The sequence below is a fragment of the Microtus ochrogaster genome, unplaced genomic scaffold (assembly GCF_000317375.1).
Source record: "Microtus ochrogaster isolate Prairie Vole_2 unplaced genomic scaffold, MicOch1.0 UNK11, whole genome shotgun sequence".
NCBI classification, from domain to species: Eukaryota; Metazoa; Chordata; class Mammalia; order Rodentia; family Cricetidae; genus Microtus; species Microtus ochrogaster.
Window position 1 is genome coordinate 6,096,836 of NW_004949109.1, and position 27,999 is coordinate 6,124,834.

At 50.6% G+C, this 27,999-nt stretch overlaps 3 protein-coding genes across 3 annotated transcripts in view; all 3 read left to right on the top strand.

Moving 5' to 3' along the window:
• The window catches only part of Hoxa13 (homeobox A13), a 24,223-nt gene extending 21,754 nt beyond the window's left edge, over positions 1-2,469 (top strand). The window contains exons 3-4 of the mRNA XM_013353542.1: positions 4-528; positions 1,263-2,469. Of these exons, the coding sequence (XP_013208996.1) occupies positions 4-528; positions 1,263-1,507 (770 nt within the window). The 3' untranslated portion in view covers positions 1,508-2,469. The remainder of the gene's footprint in view (positions 1-3; positions 529-1,262) is intronic.
• An 11,915-nt stretch (positions 2,470-14,384) lies between these two features.
• Positions 14,385-16,719, top strand: Hoxa11 (homeobox A11). The gene is made up of 2 exons (XM_005366595.3): positions 14,385-15,090; positions 16,487-16,719. The coding sequence occupies exons 1-2, from the start codon at positions 14,385-14,387 to the stop codon at positions 16,717-16,719; spliced, it is 939 nt and encodes a 312-aa protein (XP_005366652.1).
• Positions 16,720-25,243: 8,524 nt separating this feature from the next.
• Hoxa10 (homeobox A10) lies at positions 25,244-27,983 on the top strand. The gene is made up of 2 exons (XM_005366596.2): positions 25,244-26,234; positions 27,414-27,983. Exons 1-2 carry the CDS (start codon positions 25,244-25,246, stop codon positions 27,686-27,688), a joined length of 1,266 nt encoding a protein of 421 aa, XP_005366653.1. The 3' UTR covers positions 27,689-27,983.
• Positions 27,984-27,999: the final 16 nt, after the last annotated feature.

Below are 27,999 nucleotides of genomic sequence, written 5' to 3' on the forward strand. Positions count from 1 at the left end.
CAGCCGCCGCGTCGTCGTCGGGAGGGCCCGGGCCTGCGGGACCAGCGGGTGCCGAGGCCGCTAAGCAATGCAGTCCCTGCTCGGCGGCAGCACAAAGCTCGTCGGGGCCCGCGGCTCTGCCCTACGGCTACTTCGGCAGCGGCTACTACCCGTGCGCCCGCATGGGCCCGCACCCCAACGCCATCAAATCGTGCGCGCAGCCCGCCTCGGCCGCCGCCGCCTTCGCCGACAAATATATGGACACCGCGGGCCCGGCGGCCGAGGAGTTCAGCTCCCGCGCCAAGGAGTTTGCCTTCTACCACCAGGGCTACGCAGCCGGGCCTTATCACCACCACCAGCCGGTTCCCAGCTACCTGGATATGCCGGTGGTCCCGGGGCTCGGGGGCCCTGGCGAGTCGCGCCACGAGCCCCTGGGGCTTCCCATGGAAAGCTACCAGCCCTGGGCGCTGCCCAACGGCTGGAACGGCCAAATGTACTGCCCCAAAGAACAGACGCAGCCTCCCCACCTCTGGAAGTCCACTCTACCCGGTAAATGGCGCCCCCTTTCCAGCCCCGGCCTTCTGGCTCTTCTCCTGCTTCTCCTGGGCTCGCGCCCCGGGGTCACTCGTGTGTCCCCCCCTGCACTCTCCCTGGCCTGGCCTGTCCTAGCAATTTTTGAACCCCTGGGAGTCTGAGCCAGGCTAGCTGGCGCTGTCTGCCCTATTCTAAGTTGAGCTGGCCCCTGGCCCTCCTTCGGTCAGGGGTGACTGGGAGGGAGCTTGTGGGTTCCAACTCTGGCAGCCCCATTTTCCCTGTGTGCCCCACCCTCCCAAGCCCTTGACACTGACTCCCTCCAAGATGAGACATTGACTTGATCTCGAGCTCACCACATTGCCCCTGATGGTTCTCTGAAAAATGGCTTCGTTGGAGAAGCTTAGAATGTTTAAATTTGGGGCAAGTTGAGAGCCAGGCTCTACAGAAGTGTTGTGCCCTGTTGAGGGCTAAGGTATGCACCGCTGGGTCAGGCGACTGAGCGCAGTACATGAAGGGTAACCCGATTGGGGTGGTCATTGGAACTCCGGGCGATTCCATTTCAATACACAACTAACCATGCCACCTCCTAACGCTCCAGGCTTTGGCAGAAGGCCGGCCGGATTGTGCAGAGCGCGTGGCAAAGAGCAACCAGGCGTTGCAAGTAGGGCCGGGAGCTCAGACTGGGCTGTCGCCTGTGTCCTGGCTCTGGTGGGTTCCCAGTGTAACTTGCCTTCTCTCTTATCTTACAGACGTTGCCTCCCATCCTTCAGATGCCAGCTCCTACAGGAGGGGGAGGAAGAAGCGGGTGCCTTACACTAAGGTGCAGTTGAAAGAACTCGAACGGGAATACGCTACCAACAAATTCATTACCAAGGACAAACGGAGGAGGATATCGGCCACAACGAACCTCTCTGAGAGGCAGGTCACAATCTGGTTCCAGAACAGGAGGGTCAAAGAGAAAAAAGTCATCAATAAGCTGAAGACCACCAGTTAACGGATTAAAACTGGAGCCGAGGGCAGCTTGAAGAAACGCCTAAGGACTACTCACTTCTTTGCCCAGATAATAATAAGGCTTAATAATAACAGAAGAATTGGAAAGAGAGACACTGACGTTTTGCTCTCCTAAGGGGAATCTCTTTCTTGCCAATGGAATCTACAGTTTGAAAAACAAAAACAAAAAAACCTTGAGAAATGGTAGAGACTGCCAGTTCAACCCCTGCAGGCTCTAGAGTCAACTCCTCAGCCCCTAAAACACACAATTTCAGATAAATTACGAATTTACTCAAATCTTGTAAGTATTTATGTGACCATTATATTTTAGGATACTGTGTTAGGTGGCAATAATCTGAAAACTGGTTACAGAAACAAAAGTCTGTTTCAACATCCGCTTGTCCAGCATCATCCCCCTTGCGTGTTAAGTTCCTGCTCAGGTAAAACCTTACTGAAATTCCTACCCAAATACGTTCCAAAAGAAATGTCTCATGGATAGGCTTAGAGGGGAAAGAACTGAAATGTTGATCTTGAACTATTGCTTAAAAGGGAGAAAGGAGAGAGAATGCTCATCCAAGGATTGATTGTCTTGGTAGTAAATGCGGCCAGCTAAACCCTTGAGGCTGCAAGGGAACTCTGGGTGGGTGACGAACTTCTGGAAATACTTTTCAATTACTTACAGCAAGCATGTTGGTGCCATTTGGACTAACCCAGTGTCAGAGATCTTCCCATAGGATCTGTTGTAATTTTTAAAATGTTTAGAACCCACCAGATAATTCGAAAGATTCACTTTACGCCCCATCTCCCGGAAGGTCCCATCCTAATACGGATTTCTCCTGAAATATATTCTCTCTTTTTTTTTTTTAACTTATTTAAATTTGCAATTTTCAATACTTGTAAGACATTTTGCTAGAGACATCATTTTTCTTTTTTTAACTTTGAAAAAAAAGAAAGCTCACATTGGAAACCCGCTCTCTCCAAATATTTAAATGCCTCCATTCTGTATTTTAATCTGCTAAAGGATTAGTATTTTTCCTTGTTTATCGTGTTATGAGACTGCATTAGAAAGTCTAGGGATTCATCTTCACATTTTTAATCAAGCAGTAATTTCAATTCACACATTCGTTTTGTCCATATTCACTAGAAATGCTATCTTGTAAATAAAGACGTTCAGCACACTGTGAAAATGTATTTGTGCACCTGCTTTCTAAATACTTCTACTAAAAATGAAAAATTAGATCTGTAGATAGTGGTATTAATTCTGTTAATAAAATAATCGCCATTAAAATCTGAAGGAAACACTTGAGTTACTTTTCTATGCTGAACTTGCACTGCACAAGAAGGAGCAGGTTTGTCTTATACAAGCCAAAGACCGTTCTTTTCTATTCTTAATCAGTTTTTTATAATTTTTTTATGAGAAGGGAAAGATCTCGCATAATTAAAATTCTACAAATGAAAATGTTCTGAGGAGATGCAAGTGTCAGGTATTCTGAAAGGCAGAGGAAAGAAAGAAGGAGGGAGAGAGTGTCGGTTCCCAGACTCCCCTGGAAAAGGAAAACCAGTTGTTGAGTGTTACCTAGACTGTCGTATTTTAAAATCTGTCTTGGGTCTGCATGTGACTGAAAGGACAGGTTTGGGTATTTGCTGAAATGACAGGAGTAGGAAAGGCCTTAAACCTTGACCTTGAGGAAAAAAGACAATTTGTGACCTTGACTTTTGACAGCTCGTGAGTCGGCTTCAGTCAGATCAGTAGATCAAGGGCGCCACCTAGTGTTGACAAGCCTCCTTGTAATTCTGCTTCAAAGGAATCAAGCTCTCTTACCCCCTTGACTTGTTTTAGAGCTTGGATACTCATAATTTTTTTTTTTTTTGCTCTAAAGGGAGATTTGAATATATGTAAATGATACATGTGCTTGTACATATGTCAATATATAATATATGTTTATACGTGTATACATTTGAATATCAGTGTTTGTGTGCCTGTGTATATGATTGTAGAATTTGTACAGATAGAGAATTTTTAACTGCTAATGACTGAAGACACTGTAATTTAAGGTGAATGCTAGAGTTAATGCTCTTTCTGCGGTGAGAGTTTGCTTCCTCTCTTTAATGGTCAACTGTAATTCGTCCTCATAGCGGCTTGCTTTGCCTCAGATTTCTGCGGATCTGTTTGAAAGCTGTCCATGTCTGTTACAGTGCAAGAGGTGTTCTTAAATAACCGTGCTTTCCTGGCCCTCGCCCTCCAAGGTGGTCTGTGACCTTAATTAGAACTATCTGGGAATCTTTACGGCAAATAAAAAGTCCACATACCTTCCTAACTCTAGAGTTCTAGGGTTACATTTCAGAAATTCAAAGAAACTCGCCTCTCTGAGAAGTCAGTAGAACTTAAATATATCAAAAAGTGCTCAGAATATGGGTGCACAAGGAAAAATTATCCTCCACCGCTCAAGGCTGGGCGTTGCTCCAGGGTGGTGTGCAATCTTATATTGATGCTTGCAAATCTACCATTTGATTTGTGGGAGACATAAATATACTTAATATTAACAGCCACCATCAAAACTATATTAACAATCAGTATTATAGCTACTGCTATTGACCCGACCCCCTAACAACACAAGAGATGTGTTCAGAGTCATAAATAATACATTTCATGTTTATGTATTTAATATACACATAGGGATGTGTGTCTGTGTGTGTGTGCGTGCGCGCGCGCTTGTGTGTGTGAAGTCCATTCTGCGCACACATGTATTAAGATGTCAATGGAACCTGGAGCTTTGGGATCTGGATTTTCAGGTGCAGGTTCATTTTATCTTTATGTTAGAGGAAACTAATAGCGCCTGGGAGAACTGGATTCATCATTTGATGGAAATGATATGAGCCAGTTACAATCTCAGATGATGGAAACATCTCCAGCCTCGCCCGAAGACTGAGAGCTTCTTTATATCTTTATAGATGAGGAATTGTGGAAAGGATATAAACCTGTTTCAACAAAGGATGCTCCCGAAACATACACCTCAGATGGTCTTGTTAAGTGCCATCATAGTTTGCTGCCCTGAGGATTGTCAACCGTTTGTGGAACCGAATGAAAACACAGCTTCAGACCCACCGCCCTGCACCTTGTGTTACAGTCCCGTTTCCAAGTGAACCTACCATCAAGCAAAGTTAACGATGTCTCCCAAATGTTTAAAGTGTTGGAAATTCCCCTCCGAGTTGGATCAAACACTGTTTATGAACTGCTCCGACGGGGACTCTTCTGTTGAAGGGAGACATTTTTCTTTAGATGTAAGAAATATTCTGAGCCTACGGGGCCTAGGAAAGAGGCCAACAGCAGCTCTGCAGATGGAAATACTGCCCCTTTTGAAAGCCGGCACTACTGCAGGAGTCTGGGGTAAAGTCTCTCTCTCTCTCTCTCTCTCTCTCTCTCTCTCTCTCTCTCTCTCTCTCTCCCCAGAAGATGTCAGGGTGCCCCTCCCTTTAGTTCTGAACTGGCTATTGATAGCAGCGCTCTCTCACCTAACACCCTTCTCATTTAAAACAGGCATGGATTTATCAGATTAGTTGAGGTGGTTATGGATTATAATGGCTTCTCAAAGTTTTTTTTTAATATTATAATTATTATCATTATCATTTGGTTTTTGTTTTGTTTTGTTTTTTGAGGCACGGGGTTTCTCTGTTCATGAACTCACTCTGTAGACCAGACTGGCCTGGAACTCAGAAATTCACCTGCCTCTGTCTCCCGAATGCTGGGATTAAAGAAGTCCCACTACCATGCCTGCCTGGAGACTTCTCAGTCTTTCAATAGCAAGCAGCCTAAACCCTTTAGGACAAAGGCAGCCAGGAGAACATTGGCCTCCTTCTGAAGACAATAGGAACAATAATGGCAGACACTGATCCATGAATAATGATGTTGAAAACCTCATTCAAGTTTTTTTTTCAAAAAGGGAAACTTCCTGAATAAAAAAATTATAAATATGGGACTTGAAAAAAAAGACCTTTTCCATCTGCTCCTAATACTGTCAGATTTATTAAGTAACTTTAAGTGGACGATTGTAAAACATCACTGTGGACTTTACTAAGTATTTATGCCTAATGCCGAGCTGAAGCCAATTCCTTTTTAAATTAGCGTAAGATTTTAAACACAAAGGAACTCAGAGACAAAGGGGGAGAATGTTCATTTGAAGATACTCAGCTTAGTTTAAATGTTTTGTTAGAGATTCACCCAAAGGCAGCAAAATTCAGCCGAGGATGCTGTGTTTGTGTGCGAGCAATAGCCAGATAGTAGATAGTACAGACTGTTCGATGCTGCGTCTTTGCGTGGGTGAAGATGCAGTGGCTGGCTTCCTCTCTGTGAATTCCCGGGGCCAGGAGCTGTGGGGAAGGTTGTCCGGGACTACTAATCCCCTGATGGGGGTTCAGAGGCGCCCTTCTGGGCCTGTGAACCTCGACTGAAGAGTCGCTAGGGGTTTGCTGATTTATGCGCATTCCTTTAAACTTGATCGAATGCGTGTCAGCAGCCCAAGACCTGGAGAATCAGAGAAATGTGCCGCCAGTGCCCGCATCCCATTTTTCATAAGCAAAAGATGCGGCCTTATCCAAACGGCCTGGCGAGATTTATGCCTGCCTGGGTCTTAGACAGGCACGCTAATTAAGTTTTCATCTCTTGGCCTCCGGGTAAATAAAATCTGGCTTCGTTCGTTATGAAAATTACTACTCAGTCCTCACGCATCTACCTAGAGCTGACGAATACCTGAGATGTGCCTGTTATTTACAGTGTTTTTTTTATAAAAGAAAGGTGATGCTTGCGCAGAAAAATTCCAGCGTGAAAGCAGCCATGGCCTTGCCATAGTCGATCTCGTTTCTATCCGGCTCTGCGGCAGAGCTGAATCCACCCGGCAGAAGGAATTCCACCGGTGTCTAAGATCATTTCTGTGAGCCGTCGGGAGGCGCGGAGCCTGTCCAGGTGCAAGGGTGTGGGCGAGTGAGAGCAGAGTGTCCGTGGACTTAGATGGCTGCCCAGTGTCGCGCCTGTGGGGGACAGGCGCTACCCCAAACCTCCTGCCCTGGCACAAGACACCCCTGCTCAAGATGGAGGCCCGAACCTTGCCTGAGCCCACCCGGCTCCGACGGCCTGAGGGCGGCAGGCAGAAGAGCCACGGCACCGCGGCGGAGGTCACCGTGGTGGGACTAACTAGCAGCCCGCGCCGCGTGGACCCAGAAAGGGCGATGAGCCACCCCGAGTTGCAGATTGACGTCACCACAGGCCTTGCAGGCCTTGCCTGGCTCCTGGAGCTATTTGCTGAGGACGAGGACAGGCGACCGAGGTTTTGTGAGGGTGCCCCCTTCTCCGCCCCGCCCCTCCGTCCCCTGGAGAATAATCGGGTATTTAATCTCTCCTGGTCTTAATTCTTGGCAGCGTGGAAGGTGGTTTTGCAACGGGAAATAAAACTTGACAGGAGCATTTTCTCGAAAAGAGGTTTTGAGATGGGCTGAAAAGAAATCGTGTTTGCCGTCCTCCAGCACTTCCGTCCTGGAAGTCCAGAGCTGAGTGCGGGAGGAACCCCGGGAAGCGGCGCGCGCGAGCTCCACCTGGGCCGGGAAGCAGCCTCGAGCCGCGCGGTCCCCCTAGCATCTGCCGCCTAAAGCCTGAAGACAGGACCAGGGCGCACCGGAGCTCAGCACGTCCGGGCCTGGCTGGCACTGTGTGACACCCAGATGCTGGACGGGGGCGGCTGGGGACCTGCGAGAGGTGAGGGCCTTGGGAAGCCAGCTTTAGCGCTGACTTCTGCCCTGGGGGTTAGGTAGGTGGTGAAAGCCGCGCTTGGGGCTTTGTTTCCTGGCCGCGAGCCTGTGGTCCAGCACTTTCGAAATGCAAGGGGGAATGGGGGTGAGCGGCCTGGCCTGAGTGGATTGTCTGGGCTGCTATTGGGTGGCAGAAGCAGGAGACAGCGCGGAGTCCTCCTCCCGCTCCTTACAGCTTTTCACACCGTAAAGGTCAAGTCCTCGGCGCCACTGCCTTCTTCATGGTCAGGGCCGCCTGAGAAAGAAGCCCGCCACGATTACAGAAAAGCACGGGATAGGTAATTGGCCAGGCCATCACTCTTGCTGCAAGCGGATCCTGGCCCTGGGAGCCTGAGCTTTAGCACTAACGCAAAATTCTTTTTAATTTTCAATTCCTTTTATTCCCATCCTCCTTTGAAAGGGGTCTTTGAAGCTGGGGATAGTCCAAGCTATGCCTTCATCCTGGAAGGGCAGAAATTGCCCCAGTGCGGGTGATTTCCGTGTCCGCGGAGGCCTAGCCAGGGCGAGAGCGAGTATATACGCGCCCAGGAGAACGGACCGGACCGGGCTGAGAGGAAGTTCTGGTCGAATAGGAACAGTGAGTGGTTCAGCCGGCCTGGCGGCTGGGAATCCGATATGGAAATAAAGATACTGCTGGGTTCGTCCAGTCCAAACTCAGGGTTTTTCAGGTCTTTGGTGAGACCCTTAATGCCCTTTCTGCCTAAGTCTACTTGAAAGCAGGTAGACTATGCCAATGCAAAACCCTTTGACTCCTGCCCCTCCCGCCACTCCCTCTCCGCCTCATTGTGCTCTACAGGACAGAGAATTCCTCTACGAAAGCCTGCAGCAGGTCAGCCCGTCTGGCCCAGCAGTAAACCATAGCTTAAGACTAGTTGGCCACTCAGCCTATCCCCCAAAGAGAACCAAAAGAGACCTGCAAAGTATCTTTTTCCTTTTGCAAAACAGAGCTGTGGCAAGGAGCTACATCAGGGTGAATAGCATGGAATAGGTACCAGGGAAGAGGGGCTACCAGGCAGGGTGAAAGGAGGAGGCTCCCAGAACAGGGCTCCTAGTGCGGGCCTCCACGGAGACAGAGGCTGCTCTTGGGTTTCAAAAGTAACCAGTGGAAGTGGAGCCATTCTAGGAGACAACTGTAATTTAGGGCCTCAGGATGCCTCCAGATCCTCACTCGGAGGACCAGAGCCAGCCTTCTGGTTGTGTTACACTCCTCTGTCTTTACTGCAGACACATTCAGCTGAGGAAACCCCCGTTTGGGCCGAACTGTTGCTGCGAGGAAGGGGAATGAATAGGAGGTGGATATTGAAAACCAGACTTCCACCCTTCAAAGTCTTCCTCACCCCACTCGCTCCCACTCTATAGGAAAGAATAAATAAAATCTCTAATGAGTTGGCAACCATAAAAATAAAAATAGTTCTCAAATGAACCCTCCCTTCTCCCCTCAGCTAAACTAAACGATAACCAGATTGTTTGGGCTATTGAGACCCTCGACTGAGCTCTGTGGTACACCCTCCAGTGGCCAGAAGAAGAATGTGGACTTGTTCAGATGTTTAGGGACACTGGATAGTGACTGGACCCACTAGTCAGGCAAAGAACCAACTGTGAGGTCAAGTTCAAGGTGTGACCTATTCTCTTGCTTTAGAGAACAGGTAGACCAGCTCAGGGAGAGGGTTGGTACCTGGACAGACAAACATACAAATTAACCTGTCTCCACCTGGTAGTGATAAGAGTGGTCCCCTGATATTCTGCCTAATTATAAATGTGATGGATTGGCCATAATCTGCCATACTTTGGGAACAAATACTTGAAGATCTTTGGGCCATTCCATGCAATCCATCTCCTTAGTTCACCATGGGAAAAAAAAATTCTCCAAAGATACCTCCTTCTATGTAGGAGAGGGTACCTATGTGGAGATCTGGCTCCAGTCACTGGTAAGTGTTTGTGGCCATTTGACCAAATCCCCTCATTGGCCAACTCTCACACCCATGGAAAAAAAGGCCACCAGATCAGCACTGGTTTTCAGTTTAGCTTTATAAACACAATGCAATATTTTGAAACAGAGGAAAGTAAGAGTCATGCAAGCAACAAAAGGTGAAATATTTATGGTGTTTTAATCAATCCACTGAACAGCAACTGTAGAAAATTGAGAGCAAGACCTGGTCGTTCTAGTGGGTCCACCTCATACCGGGCTCCTGTAATTACTCAGAATAAAGAAGGAGATGGGCTCAGAAAAGGAGCAAGGGTTCCTGGGGGAAGAGAAAAGGGAGGAGGTTGTGCTTGGAATTAGTACTCACTGAATGAGGGAAAGAAATCCATGTCAGGTCTCTCTCTATGGGAGGTTAAAATGAGGAAAGTCAGAAACTTAATAGACCCCTTTCTCTAAACCTGCCTTGTAGGTTCCTTCTTGGGGCACTTCAACGCCTCAGCCCTTACTCAAGCAAGGGGAGACAAGAGAAAGGGCAGGAAAATGCCTGAGGAAGGCTAGCTGAGAAGAGGCAAACAGACCAGCAGGAACTGCCTGGGGACAAGAAAGGCTTGAGGGGGGACTGGAGAGTGGGGGTAGCTTGGTTGAACATTTAAACTATGGATACCATGCTCAGCCTTCCAAGGACTGCCATGGGGGTTTCAGATCCCCTGAGTTTGGGATATCTGGCAACTGCTGCCTCCCAAGCTCTACAGCCAGGGAAGGCAGTAACCTTACAGCCTTTCAGGTTGATTCTAGGAAGCCCAGAGTCTAGGCGGTCACTCCTGTTTCCACTTCTGTTCTCGCTTGAAGTGGCACAGTACTATGTAGTCTATCAAGGGACAGTGCTTGCAGCTCTAGTCTCTTGAATGACTGTATTGGTAACACCCCTGGCACAGCCACCCCGATGATGACAAGGCCTTTCTACAAAAGGAAGCCTAGGCAGCTTCCCGGAGCGCTGCTCTACTACTGCCCGTACACATCTCCAACTGCAAGAAAAAACAGACTCGGCCACTGGGCTGAGGCACCTGGACACACTTTATTCTGGTATTCTACCTTGAGAAGGAGGGTGGAGCGAATGGTGTCCGAACCTCCCTCCCTTCATGGTGCGTTTAAGCCCGACGGGGAGGAAAACAGCAGCCTTTGTGGATACCAATACAACCCCCACCCTTTCGGGACAAAATCAGAAGAAACCTCCACAAGGCTTGGTGTGCTTTGCTGATTAAGTTTCCTTCTTAGCTTTTCAGTTCGACAAGGCTAACTTGTTGGCCACCTCCAATCTCTGGGCCGAGAGCCTTAGCCAAGCGCTAAGGGGGTCTGCCTAGACCTTGAAGTTCGGAAAAACAAGAGGAGATTGAACCGGCTCCCTCCCTTCTCTACAGACACACGCACCGTCAGGCCGCGGCCACTTCCTGCCTTTGTTTTTCTTCCTCCAAACATTTTTGGCCTCTTGCATTAGCCGCCCGTAGGGCTCCGGGTTGACGATTAAAGGAAATAAACGTTGAGGAGTGTTTTCTGGAGACGGCCCGCTCGCTGTGGAGTTCTTGAGAAAGAACAGCTCCTGGGAAACCAATGTCCAGGGCCAATGTCATAGCCTTGCCGGCAGCAGCCTCTTCTAGGAATGGAACTCGGACTTGGCCTTCCGGTGTGGTCTTATCCCTAGCCCGGTCTTTCCCAGAGCCTGGTGGGCTAAGATCGACCTTCGGCCTCCTGCAAAGCCGAAGAGTCAGTTAGGCTCAGAGCTAAGTGAAAACCAAGGACCCGCAGAACCACCTCCCTTTCTTTCCCCAGATTGGGTCGGAACCTCAGAGCAGCCTCTGGCCTTGTTTCTGAAGCCTGCCTAAAGAATACTCACTCTACCAGGTTCAAGCAGGTCAGGGCCAGGCGAAGTGGCTTCTATTGAGCAGCCTTGGGGGTCTGAGCATCCCAGCTCTTGTCTCTGTTTATAGAACTAAACAGCAATCGGCAGCTCCAGAGCTCCAGGCCATCTCCCTTCGGTTGCCTTCAAAAGCCTTATTTTTCATCCATCTTCACCGCAGCGCCCCCACACGCTCCCTTCGAGGATGCAAGTCCCTCCGGGCACCCCTCTTCTCTACTGTCTGTCTAATTGCTCTGACAATCACCTTCGTGGAGCACCTTCTTCGCCCACAGCCTTTCCTGAAGAATTTGCCGTGTCTCCAGGAAACACCCATGGGATACCTACCTGCCGGCTCTCGCTCACAACTAGCTAGCCCTGCCTCGATGCGAACCTGCACGGTGTCACACCGACCTTTTTGCAGGTACCCTTTCTCCCTGGCATCCGGAGAAGTCCAGCTAATTATGAGAGAAGCTGCCATGTAGCCAGGGGAGGCGGCCTTGCATCCCCCCGTGGCTGGGCCACCTCGGGCCCCACGGCTCAGGCACAAGCTGAAGTTGACTGCCAAAACTGCTATAAAAACCGCAGGTCTGTCTAGAACTGCTTTCGGTTCTCCTAGACGCCCCCGGGTTCAATTATGGTCTTAAAAGCCCTAATACAAGTGCAAGAATTTGTTTGCCTTCACCCAGGGGCGGGGCGAGCCCTGCAATGGTGGCGCCTTTGTTATGGCAAAGTCACTGAAACCCTTCACGCATTCCTTTTGTTCGAGGGTAGGGGTGGTGAGGACTGGGTGGGCTGCTGGGCAAAAGTTTGAGGTTAGCAAAAATCAACCTAGGGAACTGCTCAGATACTGCTGCTCACAAGCTCACCTCCCTTTTATGTAGCCTCCAAAAAGATATTGTGAAAAGATAAATATTTTGCCTCTTTGGCGACTGCAGGAACGAGAAGTTTTGTTTGTTTGTTTTGTTTTTGCTGCAGGACCATCCTGTAGTTTTGGTCCCCAGCTTTAGAAGGCCTAAAGCTACCCCTCCCCAACAACCTTTCTCCCTGCTCTTCTAGATCTCCTCGTGCACGCCACTGCAGTCATCTAGGAAGCCACAGTGGACAAATATGTCAAGCTGAAGATGCACAAATAATTTCAAGTTCAGCTCTCAGGGATTCAAGGGGCATGAAAGTTCCTGCAACAAATCCTGAATAAAGAGTTCATTAAACCAACGTGTCCAAGGAGCTTGATTTGTGATAAGCAAACCTTGTTAAAAAAAAGGGGGGGGGAGGTGGGGTAGGGGGACAGAGCCACATAAACATTAATGCTAATAAATTAGTTTACTCCACTACACAGTAATTACTTGATATTATTGATATTTACAGTGGGCATTCAAATGCAATGGTGGGTCATTATTTGGAGAAAATACATAATGAGAATAGTTCTTTTCCAGAGCAATACATGATTAAATTTGTTATTGAGTCAGTTACAGTCAGCTCAGCAATAAATAAATAAATCGATGTTGACACTTAAATACCAAAGATCTTAGCGTTTATACTCTAAATCTCCCCCAAGATATGTAAATACCTTTGGCTATTTCCTGGATGAGGAAAGGGAGAAAGGTTTTCACTTTTGACTTTTTGTGACACCCTAGCTCCTTCTAAGGGAGCTGTGGGGAGCCCCCAGTTCTGGGTCCCCTCCCTGCTTTGACCATGCCTAGCTGCCCCGTGCCCTCTCTTTTCTTTCATTTTCCCCAAACACTTCTCCAGTCTTGCAGAATGGCAAGCATTACTTTGTCTTCTTAATCTCCGTTTCCTCCTCTGAAGAGAGCGGAGTTTATCCTAGTAGTTATGGCTTCTTGAGCATTATCTCTCTGGACATCAAGCTTGGCTTTTTCAAGACATCTCTGTGGCCCAAGGTGCAGGCAGCTAGGAGAACACCTCTCTTTGGCATCGTGCTTCTCCTATGGACTACATAGCAAGAAGGATGAGAGCTGTCTGGGTGTTTTTCTCTTTGAATATTCTTTGCTTTCACTCTTAGGCTTTGCAAGGAAGAAGAGGCGGGTTAGTCCTCTCTTAGCCAGGGAACCTTGGGCCATTACTCCCTCTTTGCCACCCTCCATTTCCCTCACAGCTCTGAGGAGCTGCAAGCAGCCCAATGGGTCCCCCAAAGGTGCAGCATACCCAGGAGAAGGCTCCTCGGATGTCAGCGCCTCTAAAACAGCCCAAGGTTCGCCTCAATTGCATGGTTTCCGATTCGTCAGCTTCAGGAGACAGAACAGCTTGCGGACCGGTGAGCAGAAGCGCAGTCCCAGCACCTCTGGCTCTGCGGAGTCACTCCGAACCCTTACAGGCAGCTGAGGAGAAGGGGGTTCCTCCAAAGGCAGGGTGTGGGGTGAGGAAATAGGCAAAAAGATACAGGGTAGGTGGAACCCGGGTAAGGCGAAGGCCCTTCCGGACCGCGCAGATTATTGACAAACCGCGGAGGAAAGCTGCTCTGCCTGTTAGCGGTTTGGGGACGGAAGGCACTAAAGCGCTTCGGAAGTGACCATGAATGAGAGCGTGTAATCAAGTCACCGTGCAAATCGGACAAGCCACGAGGCCGGCACATCCACGGCTGCGGAGCCTGGCCCCAAATGGGGTCCAGCCAGGGTCTGAGGCTGAGGTGTTTCCCAGAGCAAGCTTGTGAGAGGGGGGGCTGCGAAGAAGGAGGTGGCGAACGTAAGCCTTCGGCTGCGAGACCTGGAGCCACACAGTTCCGGGCTTTCACCTGGCCATCCCCAGCCCAGAGCATCCCTCACCCACCGGGGTGTTGGGGGGAGGCGTCGGGAGTTGCGCTCTCTCTCAGCCCTCAGCGCACCCGTGGACCAGGACCATGTAGCTGAGCAAAGGAGAGCTGCTTGGGGGCGCACCCCAGCCTTTCTGCGCGCGGGGAGGCCCCCCAGCCAACATGAGTTACACCGGCGATTACGTGCTTTCGGTGAGAACACCGAGTGACGATCTGTTGCTTCCCCTGAGGTGGCTACAAAGAAAGGAAGCCGGGAGGGAGGGGAGGGGGAAAAAAGGAAAGGGAGGGGGTTTAAAAAAAAAAAAGCCGGGACTAGCTCGCAGCTTGTCAATTTCAACATCAGGTCACATGACCAGCACCTCCCTGCTAAGGATGGGGATAGATTTCCACGTCAGCTTACGTCTCCAAATTTCTACTTCACGGATCCGCTTCAAAGAGGCAGCTGCAGTGGAGAATCATGTTAAGCTCGGCTACTGCGGAGAGCCCAAGGTAGCCCAATGATGGATTTTGATGAGCGTGGTCCCTGCTCCTCTAACATGTATTTGCCAAGTTGTACTTACTACGTCTCGGGTCCAGATTTCTCCAGCCTCCCTTCTTTTTTGCCCCAGACCCCGTCTTCGCGCCCAATGACATACTCCTACTCCTCCAACCTGCCCCAGGTCCAACCTGTGCGCGAAGTGACCTTCAGAGAGTACGCCATTGAGCCTGCCACTAAATGGCACCCCCGCGGCAATCTGGCCCACTGCTACTCCGCGGAGGAGCTCGTGCACAGAGACTGTCTGCAGGCGCCCAGCGCGGCCGGCGTGCCTGGCGACGTGCTGGCCAAGAGCTCGGCCAACGTCTACCACCACCCCACCCCCGCCGTCTCATCCAATTTCTATAGCACGGTGGGCAGGAACGGCGTTCTGCCACAGGCTTTTGACCAGTTTTTCGAGACGGCCTACGGTACCCCGGAAAACCTCGCCTCCTCCGACTACCCCGGGGACAAGAGCGCCGAGAAAGGGCCCCCAGCAGCAGCTGCGACCTCCGCTGCGGCGGTGGCTGCGGCGGCCACGGGCGCGCCGGCAACTTCAAGTTCGGACGGCGGCGGCGGCGGCTGTCGGGAGGCGGCGGCGGAGGAGAAGGAGCGGCGGCGGCGACCCGAGAGCAGCAGCAGCCCCGAGTCGTCTTCCGGCCACACTGAGGACAAGGCCGGCAGCTCCGGTGCGTATAAAGGCAGCGCCCAGCGCTTTATGAAAGGGGAGTTGGGAATCTAGCGCAGCACCGCTGTTAAATTTTTATATGCTGTTTTATAAGCATATAAGGTTTATGAAGGGCCTTTAGGTTTCCCCCAACAAAACTTTGTTATAAAAGGAGGGATCACGTGGCGAGTGCTGAAATTGGCCGTGAAATACCCACCGGCCAAAGCACGCTTGGAAAAAAAAAATACAACTCCCCTTTTTCCTTTTTTCCCTTCTCAGCTCCCAAACCCAACAGCATGATCCCGCTCGAGGCCAGCTCCAGGCTGGGGAGCCGGAGGTGGGCGCCTGTAAATTCCCCCTACAAGGGCTTCAGGAGCCTTTGATAGCGAGGTAATCCGGAGATTTTTATAAAAGCCATGTGTTGCGGCGGGACTCCAGTCCCGGCTGGGATTCAAAGGCATCGCTGTTTAACGATGGCGCTAGGAGCGCATTTAACAGATAAAGTAGCCCGCTTAGCTCGAGCAATATATTAAAAAGAAACAAATTAACCTAAAGTTGGCCTTTTTGTCCAAAGGAAGCCATTTTCCTTTGGCGCGGTGGCAATTAGGTGCCGCCGTTCTGTTATTCACAGTTGTTATTAAATCAGTCTAAAACAACCTGTTTTTTTCTTTTTGTCTTTGTTGTTGTTTGTAAGGTGGGGGTGAACAACTGGCTCCTGCCTGAGGGTTAAGGAAGCCTCTCTTCCCTCTACCCTCCCTAAAATAGCATCCCTGCACTGCTGAGGACCTTCTGGCTGTGTGGTAGCAGTGAGTGCTGTGTGAAGGTCCTGGGTAGGGGGTTTCCTCTGCCGCCTCCCACCTCGAGAGACCTGGGAGGCTGGCGGAAGATGCAGGAGCTCTTGATCAGGAGTCAGGCTGACAAAGACCCCGCAGCCGCCCCAGAAGTTAAGAAGGGCTAAATCATGGCTGCAACCGGGAAAGCCTGGGGCCAGGATGCTTGCCTTTACTGCCTCAGGAACTGGCGGCCCAGGTGCTGAAGGTGAAATGTCCTCGGGCGGCTATTTGTTTAGTCTGGCGGGGCAAGGCACAGCCCGCAACCCCCCACTTGCCTGCTTTCAAAGCGGTTTAGCCAGCGCAAACTCGCCTGTTGCTGTGGGAAGCCCTCCTTTTTGCTCAAGGGGCAGCCTGAGTCCTTTCCCTGGGGGCCTATCTAGGGAGCTGGCTTTTATCTGAAGCCGGCTCCGACTGCAGCTTGTCCCTGGCCAGCAATAGCAGCCTGAAGGCAAGGGCCTGGAAAGACTTTGAAGGGGCCTGGATTGGGCCTCCAGACCTAGTGGCCAGACCTTCTTCTCCACTGGGGGTCCTGGGGCAAGTTGCATCCCCTATTCCCTGCTCACTCCTGCCTCTTTCCCTCCTTAGGTGGCCAACGCACCCGCAAAAAGCGCTGCCCTTACACCAAGTATCAGATCCGAGAGCTGGAGCGAGAGTTCTTCTTCAGCGTCTACATCAACAAAGAGAAGCGCCTGCAATTGTCCCGCATGCTCAACCTCACCGATCGTCAAGTCAAAATCTGGTTTCAGAACAGAAGAATGAAGGAAAAAAAGATTAACAGAGACCGGTTACAATACTACTCGGCCAATCCACTTCTCTAAGGCTCCAGCCTCCTGGAATTGGGAGGGGGGCTTCATACTTGTGAAATAATATGCAGATTTTGCCCTTGACAAGGTCAAGCCACACAGTGACTTGGAAAAGGGGGGGGTGATGTAGGAGAGAGGGGGAGGCTTCCCCTGAAGAGATAGCCCAATAGGAAGGGGCCTGAAAACTCTTGGTTCAGATCTCAATGGTTAAGCTTCCTATTAATAATTGGATTCTAAGAGTTGTGAATCAACAGGATGAATGGTTTGGGACCCCTGGTGGTTCGCTCTTAGAACCTGCAAAAGCTTTGGGCTGGGTGTGGTCACTGGGGATTGGGCCCTTTGCCAAACCCCTTGGAGGCCACCCCTTCAGGACCCTCTGAATAGAGCCTGCCCACCCCCAGGACTCCTAAGTCAAGAAGTTGGATGCTCTCCAGGCCTAGGTCAGCTTGGGGATGGGCTAGGAGGAGAGGGGAGGGTTCCTAGATGTCCAGAATGGGGTTGCTTTCCAAAAGTAATGTGAAAGAAAGTTGGACTAAAAGGTGGCTGTGAAAAGGGAGAAAGCTGGGGGTCCAGGAAGAAAGAGAACTCTGTCCAGGTGATATTAATATCTTTGCATCCCTCCTGCCTACCCATTGTTCTGTACCCAGGCCTGAACTCCTACCGGTCACCTCCTGCAGCCCACCTGGCTTTTCTGCCTTCCAATGGTGGTGATGGGTCTTCACTCAAGCCCAGAGTTTATAGAAGACATTGAGAAATCCAGAGGCTATGCTGGCTGTTGGTCCCTCAATCTCTGCAGGAAATGCCTGTGGAATGCTAGAGTTTGGCAAAGCCTCCATGACATTTAGGAAGCTTGGATTCAGTTGGTGTCAGGCAGCAGAGCAGTGGACCTGGCCAGTGGGTCCTTGGCTTTGGCTATAAGGGGCTGAAGTCTCCCTGCTCCCAGATCCCCCATTCCTACGCTGCACTCTGCTCTCATTGACTCAGAACTGAGCTTGGAAGCTTCTGGCAATCTTCTAAGAGCCGGAGAGTGATTTGGAAATATTTTAAAAGATAAATATTATATTATATATATATTTCCCCGAAGGAACCAAAGCGAATTTTAAGATGCAATGTAGAGGGGGGTGGGGATAATAAAAATATTTAAAGGCTCTATCTGTTTACAGTGTTCCACGGTTAAACTCGCTCACTGCTAAAAATATTTGAATGTATGCTTCATACAGGGATGGTGTTCAAAAGACTTGTAAATAAAGAAACCATAACCTAATGTGTTTCAATACTCTTCTTCCTCGAGGCCCCGCCCCCAATTAATTGATTTCTTTGAGGATGCTGAAGAGAATGAGAAGGATGTTGAAGATGCTCTTTTTATGCTTTTACAATATTGTATCATTTGGAAAGTGTTGGCATGCCTAGAGCTAGCCTCCCAAGACCTGAGAACTTCCTCTGGGGTTCTCCAAGTGAATCTCTCCTGCCTCCCTGGTGGTTCTGTCTGTAATGAATGCCTTCAGCCGGTTCTTATCCACCCTATATTTCCTCCATGTCTTAACCTGCACACAGACACCAGGGCACATGGGAAATGGGGAGGATGGAAATGTGGGTATTTAGTCCTGGTGTGACATTTCTCTCCCTGTTTGCCTTTTCCTGCCAAATGTCTCCCCTCAGCTAGCATCCTTTTACCAGTAAATGGGGCGAGTTTCCAGGCCCCTGAGGGGTGTGTGCAGAGGTGGTAGAATCAGGATTGAGCTACAACAGAAGCAAATAGGAAGCCTGGCCTATATGTCCACAAGGAAAGCAGCATCTTAGGGATGGGAGATGTCAGGGCCTAGTATGTGAGACTTGGCTCCCTCCAACTGACTTCAGCCCAGAGAAGGCCTTGTGGGCCTGCAATGGCCAATGGCCTGATCCAGTCTAACCTTGCTCACCTCAGGACTGAGCTGAGCCCCTCTGAGTGTGCCCTGTGGATCCCTTCAGCAGTAGAGACTAGGTATCATGGCAGAAGTGAATCCTGGAAACCTCTAGGGTTTCCGGTCCAGCTCCAGCTCCCTCTCCATCCCCTTGGGCAAAGAAAGATGCGGGGCTTGCTCTTTGTTTGCTGCCTTTGAACTTCTGCCTTAAATTTGGACATCACCCATAACCTTGAGGGCATGGCTGAAAGGGACAGAACCTTTTGTTGCCCACCCCACCCTCTCTCCAGCCACCCAGGCTGAGGCAGAGCAGCAGAGAGGGTCTCATTTGAAGAGAGGCCTTCAGCTTCAGACTCTGCTGTTTATTTGTTTGTGTGTTTGTCTAACTGGCGCGACAGGAGAAAGCCAGCTGAAAGGGGAGAGGGACAGACCCCCTAGATGAATGTCTACGTTGATAGACAGACACACTGTGAAGAACAAGGACCCTCCTGGGGGGCTAAAGGGGCGGGCAGGGAAGCCCGGTTTAGGAAAAGACTTCCTTTGGGATGGTTAAAGATTAACCAAAGTCTCTCAAGTTGCTAGAGAGAGTCTAGCCAGGAGAACTGCTTTCAGGCGGGCGGGCGGGCGCGGGTTTGATTTCTGAGCCCTATAAAAGCCCATCCTCCGATGGCTGTGACAATGTGGTCGTAAACCCGTCCCGGGCCGGCCAATTTGCATATTTGGAATGCGCCGCTATAAACCCGGCTGGGGTTTTGCAGCAATTTCTTAGATGTAAAAATGAGATCTCAATAGCAGCGGGTTGGGCACATTCTCTCCCTCTTTCTCTGCCGGGAGCCAGCTTCCTTTTCTGGGCTGCAGGCTGGCTCTCCAACTTCGCCTAGACCTGCAACAGCCACGAGATGGCGCACTTCCGATCAATGTCAAAGCCGCCAGGGAGCCGGGAACCCCAGCGAGATTCTTGGCCTTTGTTCGCTTCTGGTACTAAGAGCAGCACGGTACCTTATTTCACTTCCCGGATCCCCTTCGTATTCAAAAATAGGGAACCTCGCGCTCAAGAAGTGATTGGGGTTGTAATTTAAAGCAAAGCGCCTTCACTAGGCCTCTCCACATCGCGGCGTGGAGAAGCTGCTGCCCTTTGGCAGTGATTTCAGACATGAGTCAAGGTAAGTGGCCACAAGTTTATCAATTTCACTGTAGTAGAGGTGGGGAGGAGTGGGAACGTGGCAGATGGCTAAGCGAAGCTCTAGGCCATGACTGAGTTTGTGGGGTGATGCGCGTTTGCCACCCCCTCCCCCGCGCACCCCTTGGCTCTCTGTGGTTGGAAAGCGGTGGGAGGCCTAAGTAGAAAAGTTGTCTGTTTTAGCTCCGTGCGCCAGCCTTTCACCCAAGTTTCTCACCCTAGGCGATCTTTCGATTTTGCTGAAATATTCAGATCTGAATGCGTTAGATATGGCCGGAACCCAGGCAAAAGAGAGAATCAGCTCTGGGATTACGTTTCTTCGGAGAGAAAGGGATGTTAGACTAAGAAAAACAAAATTTCTCCTTGGAAACAACGGTGTGGTCAACATCTGTGGCCGTTGGAGCGGGTTTAGTCCCTGGGGCAGCCCGCCAGAGGTTGCCTGTTTTCTCGGAGGTACAGTCTAGAAGTCTGCCTAGCAGGCTAGAAATAAGCTTTGTTCCCAAAAAGGCCATTCAAAGAAATCCAATTTGATTGTTTTCTTTTTCTTTTTTTCTCTTTCTCTCTCTCTCTCTCCCTCTCTCTCTTTCTCTCTCTCTCCCCCTCTCTCTCTGTCTCTGTCTCTCTCTTTTGAGTATGTTGGAGACAGCCCCGTACTGCGTATTTGGAATGTGGCATCATAACCCTGGCAGACATTTTCCAACAAAATCTCCTAGCCGTTAAAACGAAGGGACTTTGAATTGCACATTTTGCAAATTATACAAAAACACATTAGTAAATATCATTATATTTGTTTAAACAGCATGGGGAATTAAGTCTGACCCAGCAGGCATTTGTTCAAGGCTTTCATAAAAACAAGTTTTAAATGACCAAAGTGCTTGCATTTTTGAAGGCCAGATTTAAATCTTCCTTTTTTTGCCATATTTAAATTTTTATTTTATTATATTTTCATTTGTTTCTCTAAGGAATTTCTTTCTTTTCCCAAATAAACCACGCCATGGCTGAGTAAAAGGAATTTTAGAACAAATCGGTGCTGCCCCTCTTCACGTGTGTGTGAGCAAAAATCGTGCTTATGAACCGCTAGTTTTGTGATGCATGGGCTCCAAAGCCGTGCCAGGAAAAAAAGCAACTCTGCGCAGAAATGAGGCCACACTCTGTGAACTGCAGTGGGTAGCAACTCTCCTTACACGCCTGAGCTGCCTCCAGTTTAAGACCAGGGCCATGTCTTTACCTACAAAACTAAGAACACTGGTACTTCATGACTACTGACAAAAGGCCCCGATACTTCCCCCACTAAGGGACAAGGGCCATCTTGAGGGTTGGATTTAGAAAAAAAAAGAAAGAAAAATATTTAACCTAAGGATATATTGAACCTGGTAGATAAGAAAAGAAAAAACCCCACACATTAAACAACCCTGAAAAAGGCAACACTCTTAAAGAACAAGAAAAGATTATTGCTTGTAGAAAAAATCTAGTTATTCATAAATGTATAAATGGGAGAATTTCTGAAATTTTGTTAATGCTGGACATGCTGAAACTGTATTAATTTTCCTCCATGAAGCTGCAATCCAGCTCTACACCCTCTAGATAATCTGGGCCCCCCCCCCAAAAAAAAAGCACTGAGAATGATCTTTATATACAAACTAATTTATATTTCATTCTCAGGACCTAGGGGTATTTTGCTTTTTGTTTTGTTTGCTGTTTGTTTCGTTTTGTCCTAGTGACAAACTCAACTTATTTTCATAATAAGTATGTATTTGGGGGCCTCACAAGGGCCTACACAGGAAGAGGAATTGGTTATCAAGTCAAATGCAGAGTAATCCTCAAACTTTCTTGATTCATGCGTCTGGCATTTCCCATGGAGAGAATGGATCTTATCTCCAGGTAGAAACCCCGCAATATTTACTCCTGAACAAACACAGACTGTGGCGGTGGTGGCGACAGCAGTGTGATTGCTGCAGTGGTCTGGCTAAGGACAGCAGGCACCAAGGGTTTTAGGTCAAAGGCATCTACTGAAGGAAAAGGGAATTCTGCAGCTGAAAGGAAGGGCAAAGGCGAAAAGAAAGAAAAGGGAATCACTCTACTTAATCCCTTGGGGGGGGGGGATGGCGAATCTCCTGAAAGCCAAGGAGCTCAATAAACAAAATATTTTTTATTGTGGAGGCTAACACCTCATTGTTGTGGTTTAGGGAGACACTGGAGCCTTTAGGGTGGCTGAGGGGAGCCTTGGGCTCCAGACCAAGAAAGCCGAGCAGGCACTCAACCCATCTTCCACGTTTAACTGAGTCATTATATTTACTCTGCAACAGCCATATCAGGCCAGTCTGCCAGATACCTCACAGTATCCTGTTATTCCCTTGCTTAGCAAATCTCAGTGGGAGTAAGACAGAGCAGCCAGTTAAAGAGAGGTTTCCATGAAGGCTTACACACTTAAACAAAGAAAGAAAAGAAAGAGCTCAAATTAAACATGCTGTTTGGTTTCTAACGAGGGGGCAAGTTACTGTTGCGAGCAACATATTTGCTTTTCACAAAGGCTGGTGAAGATCCAAGTGCCAATGCCATGGTCTGCGAGGCTGGTAGAGGACAATCTGATTCTCCCAACCTTTGGCAGAGACGGCATTTACATGCAGTACTGGAGTTGACTTTTTAACCTTGGTCAGCAATAGCAGGCATCTGGATAGCATCCAACCTAGAAGCCCATTTGGCCATCCTACAAGGCCTTGGCTAGGACCAGCCTGAGTGGCTTGCAGCTGGGCACCTGGCTTATTTTGCCAGACAAATAGGCAGGGGTTGGTGAGTCCCAAGAGAGTCTTGGATAGAGAATTTAAGGACAAAGCTTTTTTTTTGGGGGGGGGTGTCTATAAACCCCTTGGAAATGATGGATCGAGTCATGGGAATGCAGATTTGTTTTTTTCAGAACTACCCTTAGGTGCTCAGAGGACTCCCTGAAACCTTGGAAGGTTAAGGATTCCTTATCTGTGTCAGCGTCTTTCTTTTTCTTCTTGTAGCCTCTGCTATCTCAGATACTCTCTCCAATGGCCACCGGTCCCTTAAAAGTCACTACCAGTGAAGCTCCTTTTTACATGACTGGGACAGCAGAGGGGTCTAACCCTGATCCACAAGCCTGCTGGCCTGCTGCTGCTCCTTTTCCTGAAGGGACGTTCAGCACTCTCGAGACCTACTTCCCCACATAGCATCTCTCGCCAGAGAGGTATCTGAATCGCCGAAGAGCAAAGTGCTCTTTTTCTGGCAGCCCCCCAGCTTCCGGGCATTTTCAGGTGACAGACTGAACACAAGTCCCACCTGTCTAGTGAACAGAGGAGGGACCAAACACATCCTGGAAGCTTAAGGGAGGGCCATTGGCTTCAATGCTCTGGAGCTCTGCAGACTGGTGGTTCTCTTGCTCGCTAGGCCTACCCAAGAGAAAATTTGCCTTGGCCTTGGACACAGAAGCAAAACAGATAGTTAATGTTTCACACAGACCCCGATTTTAGTTTCCAGAGTGGCTAATATAGATCGAAATTTCCAGCTGCAGCGGGCTGATGCTCATGGGTGTTTCTTCATATTCTCTTTCTCTCTCCCCTTTTCTCCCATCTCTTTCTCCATCTTCCTTCCTTCCTTCTTTCTCTCCCCATTTCTTTCTTCTGCATTCAGATGCTTAGATACCCAGCCCTCCCAGACAGTCACCTTGGGGGGAGGGACAGAGGTAGAAGAGACAGGGATGGGATACCTTGCTAGCTAGCTAGTGTTAGCAGAAGCCCTGATTCCTGGGTGGCGGCTGGCCAAGCAGCGGCAAACAACCCCAGTCGCTGGAATCTCAGGAGCCAGAGGCTGGCCTCTACCGTAGCCCAGTCTATGTGTTTTCACTCTCAGGGTCCTCACAGGGTCGTCGTTGTCCAGTGGCTGGATTCATTCTGGGAGAAACCAGAACATGATCATCTAAATGTAAGAGTCTTTCTCTGCCGTTTGCAGAGGCCTGAACAATGTAGTTTCTGGGATCTGGGCAGTCAGCAACACTCCTGTTCCTACTGGAGCTGGCAGGCCTAGGGCATCCTGGAGACCTCATAACCTTGTGGGTTACAGGTCAGGGGCAAAGCATCAACTAACTGCACAAGCTCCACTGGATCCTGCAGGAGAAGGTCACAGTTCCTGAGCTTGAGATGAGGTGCACACATGGGGGTTAGCAGGTCCCAGGTTAACCACTTCCAATCACTTTAAAAAGCACCCCTGAGTAGGACCCAGTGTCTGCTAAGCAAAGCTCCTGGTCTCTGGAGCCTCTTATAATAGGGCCCAAACCCAGCTTAACCTTCCAGGGAATGGATCGCCCTCATCACCACCTTGTTAAAATGTGCGCGCTGTACCACAAAATGGCTGGAACAAGTACTGCTCCAGCCACGTCTTTGGGTGGTGGGGTGGGATAGCAAGATAAGAGTGTAGTGACAGGTTTTTGTCAGAACCTCAGGGAGGCTAGGAATGCTAAGGCTTTAAGGAAAGCAAGAGAGAAAGCCGTGTGGTAGAGGCGTTTGCTGGGCATGTTCTCCCAGGTTTCACCTCTAGTTCTCCCTGTACAGAGAGACCAGAGACCCAAAGCTAATATTCTAGTCCCCCAAAGCCAGTGAGTTTGGGTCTCCTCGGGGATGATGGGGAGTATGCCTTTGACTGGGGGGAAGCCCTTTTCTAGGGTTGCCAGACAGTTGGTTTTCACCTCACGCCAGCTCTGCAAGAAATAGAGAGCCATGAACAGACTGAGCATAGGGAAGGAGAAAAATCTTGACTGGCCAAAGGATGGAGTGTGGAAATTGTGAAGACGGGGGGAACCAGGCAGTGATCAGCCAGTGCATTTCGGGCAGTATTCTTTGTACGATGTTTGAGTGGTACTAGCTAGCTTCCAGTTCACTGAGGATTCTGGACACTCCGAGGGTCTTAACAGCCTTAGGACCACGCCAGTCACATTGGGAAGCCAAATTTAAGAACTAGGACCAGCTTCCAGAAATGAATAGAACGAAGAGACAGAGACAGGGCCTGCTTAAGTGATCAAGGGACGACAGGGACTCATGGCCACTCCTGCAGACATGGGAGCACCCAAAGATGGCTGGGGTGCACATCATAAACACCCCACTTGTTAAGAGCCCAAGGCCTAAGGGCGCCTCCAAATATATTCTTTGTGGGAGGGGGGCAGTTTGCAGACTCAAGAGCCAGTTCTCCTGACCACCACTTTGAGGCACCCCCCACAGTTCTGGCCTTCGGGCCATAGGTGTCAGGCGTGCGTTTTCTGGCCCATCAATACAGATTACATATTTATATCAATCGCGGGCTTCGAGGGCGCCCTCGGAGAGCGGCCCTGCGCCTACGAAACCAAACTGGGAGTGGTCGCGTGGAAACTCTGGCTCGGGATTGGCTGCGGGCGCCCGCCGCGGTGCGGGGGGATTGCTAATCGTATTCAGCATGTTTTGCACAAGAAATGTCAGCCAGAAAGGGCTATCTGCTCCCTTCGCCAAATTATCCCACAACAATGTCATGCTCGGAGAGCCCTGCCGCGAACTCTTTTTTGGTCGACTCTCTCATCAGCTCGGCCAGAGGCGAGGCGGGTGGCGGTGGCGGTAGCGCTGGGGGCGGCGGAGGCGGCTACTACGCCCACAGCGGGGTCTACCTGCAGCCAGCCAGCGACCTGCCCTACGGGCTGCAAAGCTGCGGGCTTTTCCCCGCGCTGGGCAGCAAGCGCAATGAAGCGTCGTCGCCTGGAGGCGGTGGTGGTGGTGGTGGTGGTGGCGGCAGCGGGGGTCTGGGTCCCGGGGCTCATGGCTACGCGCCCGCGCCCCTAGACCTGTGGCTGGACGCGCCCCGTTCCTGCCGGATGGAACCGTCCGACGGGCCGCCGCCACCGCAGCCACAACCCCAGCAGCAGCAGCCGCCCCCGCCGCAGCCGCCCCAACCCCCGCCACAGGCCACTTCGTGTTCTTTTGCGCAGAACATCAAAGAAGAGAGTTCCTACTGCCTCTACGATTCTGCGGACAAATGCCCCAAAGGCTCGGCAGCCACCGACCTGGCTCCTTTCCCGCGGGGCCCGCCAACCGACGGCTGCACCCTGGGCTCTTCTAGCGGAGTGCCAGTGCCTGGCTACTTCCGCCTGTCTCAGGCCTACGGCACGGCCAAGGGCTTCGGCGGCAGCGGCGGCGGCGGCGGCACGCAGCAGCTCGCCAGTCCCTTCCCTGCGCAGCCCCCGGGGCGCGGTTTCGACCCGCCGCCGGTACTGGCCTCGAGCTCGGCGGAGGCAGCCGGGAAGGAGCGAGCCCTCGACTCCACGCCGCCGCCCACGCTGGTTTGCACCGGTGGCGGCGGCGGCGGAGGCTCGCAGGGCGACGAGGAGGCGCACGCGTCATCCTCGGCAGCTGAGGAGCTGTCCCCGGCCCCCTCCGAAAACAGTAAAGCCTCGCCGGAGAAGGACTCCCTGGGTAAGCAGAGTGCAACTGAGAGCTCAAGTCAGGCGGGCAGACAGACAGACCCACAAGGAAGGAGCAGAGGACCAGGAGCTTTCGCGGCAGCCGCAGGCCTTGGCCCAAGCTGAAGGCAGGCTGACCTTCTGAACTTGTTTTTTAATATTTGGGCGTGGGGACGCTGTAAAAACCCATGTTGGGCTTAGGGCCCCACACCAAGACTTCCATAGCGCTGGCCCCAGCTCACCCAGACTTGGGGGATGAGGACACCAGTGAGCAGCCCTCCTCTCGTGCATGCACTTTCTTGTGGCCCTGAGTACCCCCAAGCCCTGGTCTCCAGCCCAGCCTGCTCAGCGCTGCCCACGCGGGGGGAGGGGCAGGGAGGGAAAGTGGCTCGCCTGCAGATAGCACGGATGTTTGTAAGGCATCCAAAATAAGCAGCCGCCAGCGCCAATAAATAAGCCCATTAACCGGCGAAGTTCGAGTTTACGATCCCCCTTGCCTTTTTCAAAGTTCCTGGAGGGGCGGGAATCCTTGTTGCAAGAAGAAGAAAAGGCAAATCCCGCCCGGACGCCTGGGCCCTGATCTGAAAACCTAGGAGTGGCCATTTCCCTTCTGCTGGAACTCGTTGTCACCCAACTGCACACCCCAGTTTTTTGGAGAGACAGGGGCGGAACAGCCCTTGACCCCAGAATCGGCTTTTCGGGACTTTCCTATTGGCCCAACTATATCCTTCTCCTCTGGCCTAGGGCAATCTAGGAGGCTAGCGTAAGCCTTAGTGAAGCTGCTGGTTTCTCATCCAAATAAACATCCCTTACCCCCAGCCTGGGGGCCGCAGGAAATGCTTCCCTGCCACTGCATGAGAGGCAGAGAAAGGCGTTAAGTTCAAGATGTACGGCCTTGCCTACTCCGGCCTTTCATTCTCCAAGCGCCCCGCCGAGTGGTGCTAAAACAGGTGCCTGGAAAAAAAAGTAGGGGAAAATGTAAATTGGGAGGACCGGGTGTGGATTGGAGGCCCACTCGATTTTGTCATGGCTTTTGGAGGAATTTCTTGTTCTCCGAAAGTCAAAGGAGGGCATAACCCTCTCTCTATGAATTCGGGCATCCCTCTAATGGGAAAGACCCGGAATTCACCCCCCTCGCACAGCCCGATTGGCCTCGACTTAACCTTCCTCTCTGCATTCTCTTAAACTCCAGGCAATTCCAAAGGCGAAAATGCAGCCAACTGGCTCACGGCAAAGAGCGGCCGGAAGAAACGCTGCCCTTACACGAAGCACCAGACGCTGGAACTGGAGAAGGAGTTTCTATTCAACATGTACCTTACTCGAGAGCGGCGCCTAGAGATCAGCCGTAGTGTCCACCTCACGGACAGACAAGTGAAAATCTGGTTTCAGAATCGCAGGATGAAACTGAAGAAAATGAACCGAGAAAACCGAATCCGGGAGCTCACAGCCAACTTTAATTTTTCCTGATGAAACTTGCAGGCAATGCCCGTATTTTCGCTTCCAGAGCGCCTGTACCCCTACTTCTGCCTCCAGCCTCTGCCCCAGAACTCGCACCTGTGCCGGAGCCCCATTGCTCCCTTCCACACTCGCCGTCTCCCAGGCCGTTTCGTCTGTGCAGGGCTGGTTTGTTCTGACATTTTGTTTCTTTGTCCGTTTGCTTGGTGTTGGTTTACTTATTTTCTGGGGGAAAAAGCCATATCGCTAAAATTCTATAGAGATTGAGATTGTCCTCACTGTCAAGTCCTGACTGGGCTGGGTTCGCTGCCTCGGGGGTTCCT